Source organism: Aquarana catesbeiana, linkage group LG12 (assembly GCF_042186555.1).
Source record: "Aquarana catesbeiana isolate 2022-GZ linkage group LG12, ASM4218655v1, whole genome shotgun sequence".
Classification (NCBI taxonomy): Eukaryota; Metazoa; Chordata; class Amphibia; order Anura; family Ranidae; genus Aquarana; species Aquarana catesbeiana.
In genome coordinates, this window is record NC_133335.1 from 49,690,810 (window position 1) to 49,706,101 (window position 15,292).

Sequence of the window (15,292 nt, forward strand, 5' to 3'; positions counted from 1 at the left end):
CGAATTTAACTAAACGAATTAAGTTAAATAACGAATCGAAACGAAACTAAACTAAACGAATTTTTTCATCCTGCACATGTCTAAACTGATCACACGTGCAGCACCATGGCAACTGTAGATTAAAAACAGGCCAAGATGGCAGCTACCTTGGCTGGAAAGAATAGGAGGGTTTAGTTTCGTTTTAACTAAAAGCACAAGAGCTGTCCTTGTATTTCAAAGCCCAACACTTACACTCCGAGCTTCTCCAGTCTGGTGTACAACGTATCCACACGGTCTGTGATGTTCATTGTGATCGTCTTGTATTCCTCAATTTCTTCACAATCTGACTCTCCATCTGCTGAGTGTGATCAGAAAAATGGAATTATCTTCGTATAATTCTGCAACTACTAAAATATAATCGGTACAGGCAGCACCTTCATTCCATATTCTATGCTCGAAGCATAACATTGGGGTATACTAAGAACTTCATAGTGAACCAATGTGATTGTATGGTCAGTCCTTTTCACTACATAGTTGCTTACATCTAAAAGCCCCTTTCACACATGCAGACCGTTTGTACATAGAACTACTGTCAATGTATGGATAAAAAACAGACACACGGATTTAAACAGCCAATCATTCGTTCACATCCACAAAGATCAGTTTTTTTTAAATGGATCATAGCTCCATTTTTGGTTCATTTAAATAACAGAAATGGACCTAAAAACGGCCAAAAAAGCGGGCACCCACCATCATCCTGACGACCAGCCAGTAGGGATGAGCCGAACACACCCCTGTTCGGTTTGCATCCAGAACATGCGAACAGGCGAAAAATGTATCCATGCAAAAAGAGGTTGTAAAAACGGACCCTGAAGGGTATGGTATGGATTTTGAGGGGGACCCCCATGCCATTTTTTTTTTTTAATTTTGGCACGGGGTTCCCCTTAATATCCATACCAGACCTGAAGGGCCTGGTATGGAATTTAGGGGGACCCCCACGCATTTTTTTTTTTTTTTTTTTTTTAATTTTGGTTTGGGGATCCCCTGTGGGGAAATTCCATGCCGTTTTTATCAATGAACTTTTATGTGTATTGCCGGACCGACAATTCATTATAGCCGGCGCTAGCGATAGTAGTTTTACATGACTTTTTTTCCTTTAGAAATTAATTTTGCTGTCAGACTGTTCTAAACACGGGAAACATGCGCCCCTTTACAGGCATACTATAGACACCCCCCAGGTACTAAATTTAAAGGAATATTACACTTTTATTGTTTCACTTTAAGCATTATTAAAATCACTGCTCCCAAAAAAAAAACGGCAGTTTTTCAAACTTTTTTTTGCATTGATACATGTCCCCTGGGGCAGGACCCAGGACCCCAAACACTTTTTATGACAATACCATGCATATAAGCCTTTAAAATTAGCACTTCTGATTTCTCCCATTGACTTTTAAAGGGTGTTTCGCGGCTTTCGAATTTGCCGCGAACACCCCAAATTGTTCACTGTTCGGCGAACAGCCAATATTCGACCCGAACATAAAGCCCATCCGTACCAGCCAATGACTTATCTTTGCTGTCAGCGGGGCATCCCCCGCTGACAACAGAAATGTTACATAGTTAGTCTGCCTGGAAAGAGGGGAAGAAGGAGAAGGAGAAGGAGAAGGAGAAGGAGAAGGAGAAGGAGAAGGAGAAGGAGAAGGAGAAGGAGAAGGAGAAGGAGAAGGAGAAGGAGAAGGAGAAGGAGAAGGAGAAGGAGAAGGAGGAGAAGGAGAAGGAGAAGGAGAAGGAGAAGGAGAAGGAGAAGAAGGTCCCCACATATGCAGGCACACATACAAAAATTCATGCAATGGGCGCCTACGTAAAAAACTAATTGTGTTACATATCACTGCTCACGCCAGCCACGGTTGCAGGAAAGAAATTCGCTTGTTTCCACCAACATGATGCGGGAATCCCCCCTGCCGAGCCGTGGTCTTCTCGCGGCAGGGGGGGTGGTATGAGGGAAGCCATCCCTGCCAAGAGACCGTGATCGCACAGGAATTTGGCAGGCTGGTTTTACCCAAACTGAGCGATCAACTTGGTAAGGAAAGTTGATCAACTTGGTAAGCAATAGCCTTGAGATTTGAACAGTGTATGACCAGCCTGAGATCAATCATTTTAGCAGCAGAGATCATGGGTAACGCTAAACTGATGAACTGTAGGGGCTTTTAAAGCTTTGGAAAAAAAAAAAAAAAAAAAGGGTATTGAATTGGTGCATGCAATTTTAGGCTCAATTCACACCTATGTTGCAGTTCACATATTCCAGGTGCATTTTGTGTTTTTCAATCTATTGAAGTCTATGGAACCAAAAACCAGAACTTAATGTTTGACTTATTTTTCTTTCCCATAATGAATGTTTATTAAGTTTACAAGAAATACAACGTGCAGTACGTGCAACGGAAAACACAAATAAGTAGAAACATAAATTCCACATCTGATTTACATAACTAACACCACCAAATGCAAAACGTATACTACACTACACATGTATGGGGCAGGTATGCATCATACACTAAAAAAGGAATCCAAGTTGTCCATCCATCTCCACACCATCATCAGCACGGGAGTGGGCGATTAGGTGAGGGTAAACCAAAGTACGATAGGTGTCTCCACCACAGACACACCCGATTTGGCCCATAACGTACAGCATGCATACAGTGATCAGATGTGGCTTAAGTGAAGCAACAGTATAGTGAAAGAAGAAGAGGGTAGTGGGGGGGGGCGGCACATGTTTGAGGTAATGTAGAGGGTTGCTGCACCTTTTCTCCTCAGTCACTGGGTGGCACTGTTGCTGGTGACATTAGATCGACAAGGTCAGATTATGAATGGATGGGATGTCTCAGCCAATTGGCAGGAGTTTCTTTAGTCCCTTGGCCTGCTGGGAGAGCCTATTTATTTGGGTGGAGTCAGGTGATCTGTGTTCTGTGCCACCTGGACAGCTGTCTAGGTGGACGTGTTTTATGTCTTTCCAGGTTGCTAGGCCAGAAGCCTGCAGCCTAACCTGGGGACACCTGGCTGCTAGGCTGCCTGCGGCCTATCCAGAAGCAGGAGAAGCAGCTTAGGGTTGGGACTGCAGGACTGGAGTCCAACAGAGTTACTGAGTTTCCGTTGCACGGGGAACCAGTTGTAGTTCGGAGGTAAAGGGGAAGCAGTCGCCACTAAGGGACCATCCACCTTATTACCAGAGACTACTGTGAGCAAGTCTGAAGAAGTACCCAGTTATCTCACCAGTCGGGTACGGTGAAGTGGGAAAGCTTCGGCAAGTGCCAAGCCAGGGACCCAGCGGGTTAGGGGGGGTGATGCTTGAGAAGTATACAGCAAGTTAGCTGTAGAAGAGCTCAGGGGATCCAGCGGGCGGCTGGGATCTGGAAGTCTAGTGAGAGACTGGGAGCTCAATGATTGAAGACCTACAGTGGGAAACTGAGATAAGAGAAGAACCATACTCTGTTGCCAAGTTGTGTGTGTGAAGGTCTTTGGAAACTTAAAAGCTTAGCTGCTATAGGAGGCAGCAGTCCTGTCAATACAGAAGTTGCATCCAGCTGGAGGCTTTGAACTGTATAGCTGTCTGCCTATTGTGTCTCAGAGTCTGCCAATTGTCATTGCATCTATCTAAGGGTGTCCTGGCCCTAACCCTCTCTCCCACAGTTATTGTTAAAAGACAATAAAGCTCTTTATTTGCATTTAAAAAGTGACTGGCACCCATTCTTTCATCCTGCATTACACCCACCATGAAAGGTAACCCACTCTACGAAGATGGATGTCAGCTCTCCCTGACTCTGGCGGTTACCATCAGGCCTCTAGAGGTCCAGGAAGCTGCTACAGTTAGTAGGAATCTCCAAGGAATTAATACAGCGAACCTGACCCAGTGTCTTAAAAACTTGTCTTCTTGGTCCATGACCATATGTATCCACCCTGCCCCCTTCCACCTCCAGAATAGCATCTACCTCCCTTTTCCAGTACAGCAACATGGGACACATTGATGGTTTCCAGAATCTGGGGATCAGGCATTTGGCTGCGTTTAGTAAGTGTGGAGTGACACTCCCCGTAAATACTTTAGCCGATGAAGGGGCCCTGTGGAAAAGGAAATGTAAAGGGAGAGGAATCTATGGGGCAGAGGGTCGTTTTCAGGATCCATGACTTGATTGCCTCCCTAATCACGGGACATGTCCACCATAGGTGAAGAAGTGTGCCCCGCTGTTTGCACCCCCTCCAGCAGAGATCATCAGCCGCCGGAAACATCTGGGCCAGGCGGGATGAGGCCCTGTATGGTTGGGCATTTACTCGGTGCAACCTCTTTTATATTGTATCACAAGTTATTGTGTGCCCTGAAGTTAAATACCATATGACAAACAATTGGAACTACCACCATTTTATTCTTCAGGGTGTCTGCTTTCAGAAATGATGTAATGTTTAGAGGTTTTAAGTAATCATCAGGCCTAATTATTTTTTCATCATTTAAAAAGAAAATGAAAAGAAAGTGGAAAACATGGCTCCGGGACTCCAGTGGTTAAGGACTTCAGCTAGTGGAAAAAATGGATGAAGAGAAAAAAAAAAAAAAAAAAAAAAAAAAAAAAAAAAAAAAAAACACACACCACACACACACACCTGATGTAAACTGAATCTGTTTTTTCTTTGAAAAAAACGACTGAACTGATGAAACAAATGGTCTGCATGTGTGGAAAAGGGCCTAAAAGGAAATTGAGTGGTATCACAGCTGTACCACATGATGAGGGACAAGACCTCTCTTCACATCTTAATGGGATTATTACCCAGAAAAGCTCTTCTCTTGAAGACTGAAAGAAAGGTTTTGTACGCATGCATAAAATGTCTGTCTTCCTATTTTCAGGAACACCACCACAATCATCTCTCTCTGGTTGCAGACTCTTTGAGCTAAGCCGTATTTACCCATCAACCCCAGACTCTTGCTGGAGATGCTCAGAAGAACGAGGTAATAAAGAACAGCAGGGAGCGCCAGACTAGGTCCAATAGTATGGGCACAGTTTTTATAAAAAAGACAAAATTGGCAACTATTTTTTTTAGATGTGAAAACAAAAGCATGGCTACATTATACAAATCACTGCTCTGTAGGTCCACAAGGTGGATGGTCAGGATGCGGCTGTGGCCACCAGCAGGATCAGGTAGTAACAAAAAGCAAAGAAATGGGACTTTAGAGGTGCAAATGATAAAAAATTCATTTATTTTGATAAACAAAATAAGAATTCATACATTAAAAGAAGAGGAAAAGGGAAAAAGGAGATACAGTATTAACTAGTACAATAGTAGATAATTACAACAATACAGCAATGATGGATTTCCCAACATGTTTCGCCCATAGGACGGGCTTCCTCAGGGGATGCTGGTCATGTGCAGCGTACAATGCCTATATCTCCTAAACACGGGGGAGAAACCAAAAACTGCCGGGATAGCTGTTTGCTGTTATGAGGGACCCATGCGCTAAAGTGGCCAAAGATGGTAAAAAAAGACCAGAACCATGGGTTCAGCAGCTGGCTAAATGCCAGGGGCCACACACCAACATGCCGTTAGATTGAGGGTATCTGAATAGATTACAAAGCACGCATGTGTCCCCTGGTTCCGGCAGGAATAACGTCTTACAATATACTAAATGCTATGGGCATCTCATATCGTCCCTTCTCCCATCCAAGTTGTGTCCTGCAATAAACATAACAAAACAGTGCAAATGACTGCTCATTGTCTTAACTGATGGATGGGAGTCTGGCAGCAGGGTGATTGGCGGATTGCTAAGTAACCAAGTGTTAAACATACCGCTACATGTGTTTTTCAGATATATTTCTGCCTCCCCCCAGGTGGCTTTGCTGTTGATAATTCCAGGATCTCTATTCAAAAATCAGAAAGATATCTTGAGACACTGTCTTAGTGGCTTGAGTCACCATTTCCCAGCATTGGAAAATCAACCTCTTTGTTGAACAACATAGAATGGATGCAGATCCTCAATGAAGTCATCCAGAGAAGACTTGCTCCACATGGACCTTGTGGATGGCCCACAGAGACTGATGCTTTCCATGCCTTAAAGCGGGGTTCCACCCAAATTTTGAACAATATCTGTATGTATTCTCTTCCTTGCCTAGATGCTGACATGCCGTTTAAAAAAATTGAAATCGCCGTAATTACCTTTTATTTTTCTATTCTTCTTTGCACTTCCCGATTCTCCTCCCGTGGGAGTAGGCGTGTTTCTAGCCTCTCCCAGACTCCTGGGAGCTAGTCTCAGGCTTCCCAGGATGCCACTGAGCATGTGCGGGAACGAGCGGTGAATGCTGGGAGCACAGCATTCACCACATCCAGGAAATAAATGCTTGTGGGCTTCAAATGCCCACAATGAAGATGGAAACCGCCTGCAGTGAATAATATAAGTTATTCTTTCCGACGAAATCCGACACAGGCGGACATATTACACACAATATGTGAGTATGTAATACTGAGAAGAAAAGTTTGTGAACTAAAAAAAAAAAAAAAAAAAAAAAAAAAAAAAAAAAAAACACACGATAGATAGGTGGACCCCCGCTTTAAGCCATTTATGCTCACTCTAACATTTGAAATACATCCTCAACCCATTCTTTTTCCCTCCTAAAAAAAAAAGCTAATGATCCCGCCCTCCCCATCACACCTCAATTGGGGAGAACATGCTCTTGCAGTCTTGTATACCAAATCAACAATATTTGGCATACCCCACCAATTCATGACCATTGCCTTGTTAAGTCCTCCCTTTTCTGACATTTAGAAGCAAGGAGCTTTTGAAATCGCCAAATACAAGCACTTCTGTTGCAGTAACTTTCCATGTATTCTTCTGATATCAAAATACAATTACAATGTGTGGCTAGTTTAGATTCAAAAATAGTGTTTAGCTTAGTTCTTGAAGCACCCAGAGAGACGTCTTCCCTTACCTGCAGAGGATGACATAGTAATGACTTCAGACTCGTCTCCAGGCTCGCTCTCTCCGTAGGTGTTATAGGCCCGTATTCGAAACTGATACTGCTCACCCGGCACCAAACCTGAACTTACTTGACACGATGTGTTGATGCAGGCATCTGTTAGCGGTCTCCAAATGTCCTGTCCAACTTGTTTTACTTCAACTCTGTAGCTCAGAATAGCACTGCCACCATCATAACATGGACCTGACCAGGAGAGGGTGAGCGATGAGGGCAGCAGGGCTGAGATAAGGGGCTTTCCTGATGGAGGAGAGGGGCGATCTGTTAAGAGAAAGGATAGCAGGTTTTTAGATTCAAACATCTGCAAATGAAAATTACAGGAACTTTGGGGGGAGAGGAGGAGAGATACACCAATACCTGCTTTTTTTTTAATCTTCGAAAACATTCCAGGCATTGCATTTGTTGCACATACCATACCTGTAGGAACCCTCTAGAAGCTGGATATCATTGTAGTAAACACAGTTACTCCAATGATCTCTACTAGCTTCTGGGTCCTGTGCTGAGCAGCTGTCCTGCTGCATTGTGAACACAGGTGGTCACTGGCTCGGCACTAATGCCATTCAGATAATGCTTTATATCTACACAAACTGTTTTCTGTTTGGATGAGGTGGGGCATGCCCTCTACTTTTTTCCAATCAGAGAATGCTTTGCATTCATTGAAAAGAAGGAAAAAAAAAAAAAAGGTGCCCCATGCCGAGTGGTCAACCTCCTGTGATCACAATGCAGCAAGGACAGCCACTTGGCATATTTATACATATACACACACACATACAGTTTTACCAAAAGTATTAGTATTGGGACGCCTGCCTTTACATGCACATGAACTTTAATGGCATCCAAGTCTGTAGGGTTCAATATTGAGTTGGCCCACCCTCTGCAGCTATAAACAGCTTCAACTCTTCTGGGAAGGCTGTCCACAAGGTTTAGGAGTGTGTCTATGGGAATGTTTGACCATTCTTCCAGAAGCACATTTGTGAGATCAGGCACTGATGTTGGACGAGAAGGCCTGGCTCACAGTCTCCGCTTCAATTCATCCCAAAGGTGTTCTATGGGGTTGAGTTCAGAACGCTGTGCAGGCCAGTCAAGTTTCTCCACGTCTTTATGAACCTTACTTTGTCATGTTGGAACAGGAACAGGCCATCCCCAAACTCTTCCCACAAAGTTGGGAGCATGAAATTGTCCAAAATGTCTTGGTATGCCGACGACTTTCCCTTCACTGGAACTAAGGGGCCAAGTCGAGCCCCACACCATAATCCCCCCTCCACCAAATGATTTGGACCAGTGCACAAAGCAAGAATGTGCTGACTCAGTATTGAACTCTATGGACTAAAACCCGGGATGCCATTAAAGTTGATGTGCCTGTAAAGACAGGTGTCACAATACTTTTGGCAATATAGTGTTTATAATACAATACACCAGAAGCCTATCCCACCTCCACCTAGAAAACTGTACTTCAGCCACCTCCATCAGATCATCCCCTGCAGCCATTAACACTTGTAGCACCTCCCTTTAAATTATAAACTCCATGAGCAGGGCCCTCCTATTCCTTCTTTATTGACCTGTATTGGAATTGTACAGTTTTCCTGTATATTGTAAAGCGTTGCACAAACTGTTGGCACTATATAAAAACATTTGTACTAATTAGGGATGCACAGATAATGATATCAGTGCCGATACCAAGCATTTGTGCAGCTATCCGTACTTGTGCAAATGTTCCCGATACTGAAACGTTGCAGTGCAATTTGTGTCAATAGAAAATGAATGGGCACATATTGCACTGCATAGCAACGCATGCAATTTGAACAGGCATACAGTGCGATTTCTGTTTGAAATGCATGTGATTTCCCCCACTGCTTGTGTGTATAGAAAGGAAAAAAAGTGCCATCTAGTGGGCAGTTAAAAAAAAAAAAAAAACTAGAACTCACAGTACAGTACATATCTGGCCACATGCAAAATAATCTACATTAGGTGTCCCGATGCATCGATGATCGCAAATCACAGCCACTGGAGGTGCCTACAGGGCTAGGAGATGTATAGCCGGTCCGCCCCCAAGCTGACATCACTTCCGTCCTATACCCACGGGGTCCCGGAACTTCCCCAGCCCTGTGAGCACCTCCAGTGGCCCTGAGACACCCATGTAGATTATTTTGCATGAGGCCATATATCTACTGCGAGTTGTAACTTTTTTTTTTTTTTTTATTAAACTGCCTACTAGATGGCTTTTTTCCCCTCTCTCTATAAACACACAGACAGACAGACACACACACACACACGAGCAGTGGGGGAATTGCATGCGATTCGGACAGGAATGGCTCCACATAACTGTTCAAAACACATGTGATTTGCGCCATTTTTTTTTTGGACTGACGTAAATCACACTGCAAAGTATCGTTACTCGGTATTGGCAAGTACATGACTGGAAGTATCGGTAGTATACGGTACATAAAATAAATAATTAAAAAAAAAAAAACCCACACCACACTGTATTGGTGCATCCCTACTAATAATTCTTACGCAAATATTTAGTTAAATCCCATCTCCATGCAAAAAAAGAATTCCCCTACCACCCATCTAGTGCTTTTATTTTTCTCTTACCTTCTCTTATACTCACCCAAGTCCACTGTCCCTCGCTGGTTCTGGCTTTGTTTCTGCATGTAGGGAGTCATTTATCCAGAGCTGCAGTTGTTCCTGCACCAGCAAGTCCACACCGGTTACCTTTGGCTGTCATCCACTTATGGATCCTAAGAAGACCCCCACCTCTATACCACCAATAGAATGTTTCCACATCACAGAGGCAGTAATGTGGACACCTTAAGGACCCCACCTCCTGCACACATTAGAAGATAGGAGACTTGGGACTGGAACATGTAGGACTTCAATATGAGTCTCCGCTAGGCAACAAGAATGCAGATAAAAGGCTTTTCTCTAATCTACTTTCTTTAGGTCAGCGATGTTGTTGTCCAATAGTTAAGCTGACCCACAATGGTTTAACATTTTTAAAAAAGTGGTCAGCAATGCCAGACCCCTTTTTTCTCCAGTAATAACATTTACATAAAAATGTTAAACTCCCAGCATTTGGACTGCAACTTTTAAAATGATCCTGGGCGTATACAATTTTGGTTCAGATCATACATTCTACAATGACCGTTTCTTGCAAGGACCATCAGCTCAACACTGAGCATGATTATGTGGCACACCTCTGACACCCCAAAAGCAGGATAGCACCTCTAGGAGGCAAAGGCAGCTCTAGTGTTTCATCCCTTGTCTGCGTCCATGGCAAAAATGGGGGGGGACCGAGAGAGGACATTGGATGTCAGTCACTTTTGTCTTTTTTTTTTTTAATGCAGAACGTTTGAGGTGAGGGTTAGGGGTCCCCAGATACCATAGCAGATCACTTACAGATTCTCCAAATCAATGCCCAGCTTCACAGTACAATAACCTTTACACTGACCTGGCAACACGTTCAAGTTTGAGTGCGTCCTCAAAGGGAGTCACTGGGCCCTTTTGAGAGGTCAGGCTTCTTCCTGACTCTCTCCAGCAAGAGGCCTCCTCTGGGTCTTCTCCTTGGCACAGCTTCCTCGAGACCAAGGAGGACAGTTTCAGGACCACTTCAGCACAAAACAGGCTACTGGGCCTAACGAAGCTCCATCCAGCAGCACCTCCCTAGGCCTCAGCCCAGGAGAAGAGAGAAAGCACATGGCCTGTGTTAAACATTTAGATCCTACCCCAGCATGCACCAGCGGCATAAAGCTCCTACTGGATTGTCTGAAGGAAATATAAATATTCATAACCTAGTAGTTTTGTTTGGGAAATCTTATACTATTAACCAGTAACATCTACTGGGGACAGTGAGAAATCACAAGCCAACTTAAGCTTAGGGAAAAACCAGGTGAAAAACTATACAGTCTGAGCTAACTACAGCCAAGCCAAAAACTAAAAATTGGCATAGTAGCCCCCGTTTAGGGTGGGGTGGGGGGGGGGGGGGGCTACAAGTGTCACGAGAGGTTACTAGTGACCTTATCAGTGTTCTGCTGACCTTCACTGTCCAATTAAGAGACGATGAGTATAGGACCAAGCTACACTGGAGGTCACTATGCTATTTGGCAGGGATGTCAGGACAGATGGCTGAAAAGAATAAGTTCAACTTTGAATGGCTATTAATGGATGAAGTGATTCACGTTAACCACATACCAAACAGACTCTTTATTACAGTTGCATAGTAAGTACAGCACAAAGATCTCAACAACCCGGGGGATAGAGGTGGTGTTGAATTATGATCGGTTCATAGCAACCTACATATATCAAAGCACTGATCGTCACGAGATCCTTGCACATGAACACAATGATGTCATTCAGCACCAGCTTCAGTAAGTCAGTCAGATGCAATGGTTGGTTTTACATAACGAAAAAAATAACTCCACACCCTGTATTAGATTATATTGGCTTTACCTTCTGTGCTTCATGTTACAACAGACCAGTAAACAAATAATGATGCGGTAACATCGTGGTCTAAATGTATTCATTGTAATCCATGCGACTAAAAAATAAAACACAAACATACAGAACTTTGGCCTGCTTCAGCTTTGAGGCCTAAAAAGGTGCCTTACCCAAAAAGTAAACCTTTCATTTCAAAACATTCAGTAGAACGTTCGCCTAAATGCAAAGCAGGAACGGTCAGGTGCATTGCACAGATCTCTCACCCTCGTCAAAGCTTTAAATTTGGGATCAACACCAACATGAGAATATTAACTTTTCCCAAAGAAGTCAGTGGCTGGCTCACTCCTCTGCAACTCAATACTTGGCCTCAAAGTCACAAGTGGCCTCAACATCCAATAGGGTGCTGCAGGACACCCCCTAATGGTTTAGTAGCCCATATAGAATTCTTTTTTTAATAAAAAAATAAAAAAAGCAACACTCCTAACACCAACTGTGGAGAGTTCTACATCCTTACCACTCTTATCGGTAAAGAACCCCTTTTACCCAGGCCAAAAGAGAAGTTCGTAAAAAAAAAAAAAAAAAAAAAAAAAAATAGTAATAATAATAATAATAATAGTTATACTCCTAGGTGGATGCAGCATTAGTTTGATGCTTCATTTGTCCCCTTCCAGCTCTAACCCCTGAGAACTGAGTGATCAAGCACAGTTGATCACTCAACTCTTGGTTTTCAGGCTGCAGAAAGCTGGTGACTGTCAGTTATGAAAGGATTTGGATATTCAGTCTTTAAAAGAATTTAAGTTAGCCCACGAAGTTCATTACTTTGCATCTTTCAGTATTAAACCTCATTTGCCATGTAGTTGCTCACCCCTGTATTTTAATCAATGTTTTCTTGTAAAGTTGCTATATCTTGTTTTGGAGTTATTACCCTGGTGAGAATGAAGTTTTAGGGGAAAAAAAAAAAAAAGTTTAATTAAGGAGGAACTACAATTGGTTTTATGAAAGGATTTGGAGGAGGGAGGAGGGAGGAGGGAGGAGGGAGGAGGGGGAAAGAGGGAAGAGGGAAGAGGGAGGAGGAGGAGGGAAGAGGGAAGAGGGAGGAGGGAGGAAGGAGGGAAGAGGGAAGAGGGAGGAAGGAAGAGGGAGGAGGGAAGAGGGAGGAGGAAGGAGGGAGGAGGAAGGAGGGAGGAGGAAGGAGGAAGGAGGAAGGAGGGAAGAGGGAAGAGGGAAGAGGGGGGAGGAGGAGGAGGAGGAGGAGGAGGAGGAGGAGGAGGAGGAGGAGGAGGAGGAGGAGGAGGAGGAGGAGGAGGAGGAGGAGGAGGAGGAGGAGGAGGAGGAGGAGGAGGAGGAGGGAAGAGAGAGGAGGAGGAGGGAAGAGAGAGGAGGAGGAGGGAAGAGAGAGGAGGAGGAGGAGGAGGAGGAGGAGGAGGAGGAGGAGGAGGAGGAGGAGGAGGAGGAGGAGGAGGAGGAGGAGGAGGAAGGAGGGAAGAGAGAGGAGGAGGAGGAGGAGGAGGAAGGAGGGAAGAGGGAGGAGGAGGAAGGAGGGAAGAGGGAGGAGGAAGGAGGGAAGAGGGAAGAGGGAGGAGGAGGAGGAGGAGGAGGAGGAGGAGGAAGGAGGGAAGAGGGAGGAGGAGGAAGGAGGGAAGAGGGAGGAGGAGGAGGAAGGAGGGAAGAGGGAGGAGGAGGAAGGAGGGAAGAGGGAGGGGGAGGAGGAGGGAAGAGGGAGGGGGAGGAGGAGGGAAGAGGGAGGGGGAGGAGGAGGGAAGAGGGAGGGGGAGGAGGAGGGAACCGAACTTCTGACATATCTTGCTGCAGAGAGGTCTGACGAAAGTGGTGACAGGTTACCCACTCCCTCCGAAAGGTGTCAAATGGGGCACTGGGGGGAGAACGGCGACGACAGATAAGCAGAAGTTCCACTTTTGGGTGGAACTCCTCTTTAACTTAAAAAACAGAGCCAACACTTATACACCATAGTGTCAGGGATGCTCGAGAAGCCGACCAGGTTATAAAAGTATAAAACTAGAGTTGCAACGATACCGATACTAGGTGTGTTGGGAGTGCTTTGTTTCTTCATCACTTGGTCTCATCCAGATGGTAATATTACACAGCATACTGATATAGATGATAAATGATGGAGACCCCCCCCCCCCTCATCTTGATCTCCCTAAATGCTGTTAATAGGTATCGGTAATTGGTATCGGCAAGTAAAAAAAAAAAAAAGTAAATCGGTATTTGTATTAGTTGCTAAAGAAGTGGAATCGATGCATCCCTAGTATAAACCATCAAATATTAGAGCAGAAATACTCCACCTATGCTGCCCTCATGAGATCGGGGATCTTAAAAACATAACAAACAAAGGGCGCCAAGGCTTAGAGCATTACGGTCATAATCTTTTAAATAAAACGAGTGCATCCTCACAAAAGCCAAGGAATGAAAGCGTAGTACAAAACCCAGAGTCCAGATGAAAAAAAAAAAAAAAGCGCAGATTTTCATATACTCCCACTGCTTGTAGGTAAAAAAAAAGTCACTCATAATAGGATCAGACAATAGTAATGGCGCTTCTGCTCTCCAATACACCCACCGGGAAAAGGGAAGAGCATCTGAAACACAAGGAAAAGAGCACAACCTACCCTAGTGTAATCCAATTTATTAAGGGTAACCAAAACCCAAAATAGTGATCCAAACGACGGAAGTCACAGGGTTATCACATGACTCGGACTACCTCTAACACATTTCCAGATGTCCTCTTCAGAGCAAAATCTTTACTACGCTTTCATTCCTTGGCTTTTGTGAGCAGGCACAACGAATTGTGATGGTAATGCACTAGGCCTTTGCGCCCATTGTTTGTTCAATTATACCCATCAGTTAAACTCCTCCACTCCACTACCCAGCAAGTATGCAGCCAGTACGATCAGAACTCAAGTTTGCATTCTTGGTCAACAATCCAAAACTGGAGGATACCATCTAATTTTAAGAAGTCATCAGTTGCATTGTTCCTATTTCTCTGCAGACAGAGTCACTGGAATTATATGCAAGGGACCCAATATTTCCAAGGCTGATGCCAAGCTTTGCCCACATTTAGAAAAAAAAACAGATGCACAGCCAATACAGAACTGGCCAGCAGACTTACCGACAACAGTCAATGTGGTTTGATGCTGTGTACTGCCAGTCTGATCTTGTACACAGAGGGTGTAATTTCCTCTGTCGTTCTCACACACTTCTCGAATCAGTAAGAAGCTGTCTCGATCTGTTGTATGTATGGATATTCGAGAACCATCAATAATCTGCAAAACAAAAAGCACAGTGAGAAAGAATCTGAATGTGTAAGTACATGACACTATATAATACAATATATCATTGTACGGCTATGCCCCAATTCAGTCCTGTAATTGTCATTTACAGTACATGTTGTGAAAGTCGTAACGGAAGGTAGAAACGATCATATGGCTCTTCAGTGAGGTAAAGTCCCTTTGCAAAAAAAAAAAAAAAAAAGTTTTTCTTAAGTGTCACAATTAGGAGCCACCTCTTGTCCTGTGCATCTCTATGCTGCTTTACATTACCATGGTAAGGCTAGGTTAGGGAGATTTAGGTGTGGGTTTTTTAGCAGCTCAGATCTTTACGGTGTGGACAAACTTTAACAAAACCTAAAAATTTCTTAGGTTACAAAAAGGAGAGGAGAGGAGAGGAGAGGAGAGGAGAGGAGAGGAGAGGAGAGGAGAGGAGAGGAGAGGAGAGGAGAGGAGAGGAGAGGAGAGGAGAGGAGAGGAGAGGAGAGGAGAGGAGAGGAGAGGAGAGGAGAGGAGAGGAGAGGAGAGGAGAGGAGAGGAGAGGAGAGGAGAGGAGAGGAGAGAGATTATCTTAAAATTTTAGGACTAGTT

The 15,292-nt window shown here is 44.1% G+C and overlaps 1 protein-coding gene across 3 annotated transcripts in view; it reads right to left on the bottom strand.

The window, feature by feature from the left end:
- LOC141114197 (myosin light chain kinase, smooth muscle-like) overlaps positions 1 to 15,292 on the bottom strand; it is a 141,440-nt gene that overhangs the window by 50,129 nt on the left and 76,019 nt on the right. For 2 of the 3 annotated variants that reach the window (XM_073607737.1, XM_073607736.1), the window contains exons 8-10: positions 14,545 to 14,698; positions 6,936 to 7,241; positions 232 to 337 (exon numbers count right to left, since the gene is read on the bottom strand). In XM_073607737.1, coding sequence (XP_073463838.1) covers positions 232 to 337; positions 6,936 to 7,241; positions 14,545 to 14,698 — 566 coding nt within the window. The remainder of the gene's footprint in view (positions 1 to 231; positions 338 to 6,935; positions 7,242 to 14,544; positions 14,699 to 15,292) is intronic. The other variant, XM_073607738.1, reaches the window with a different exon arrangement.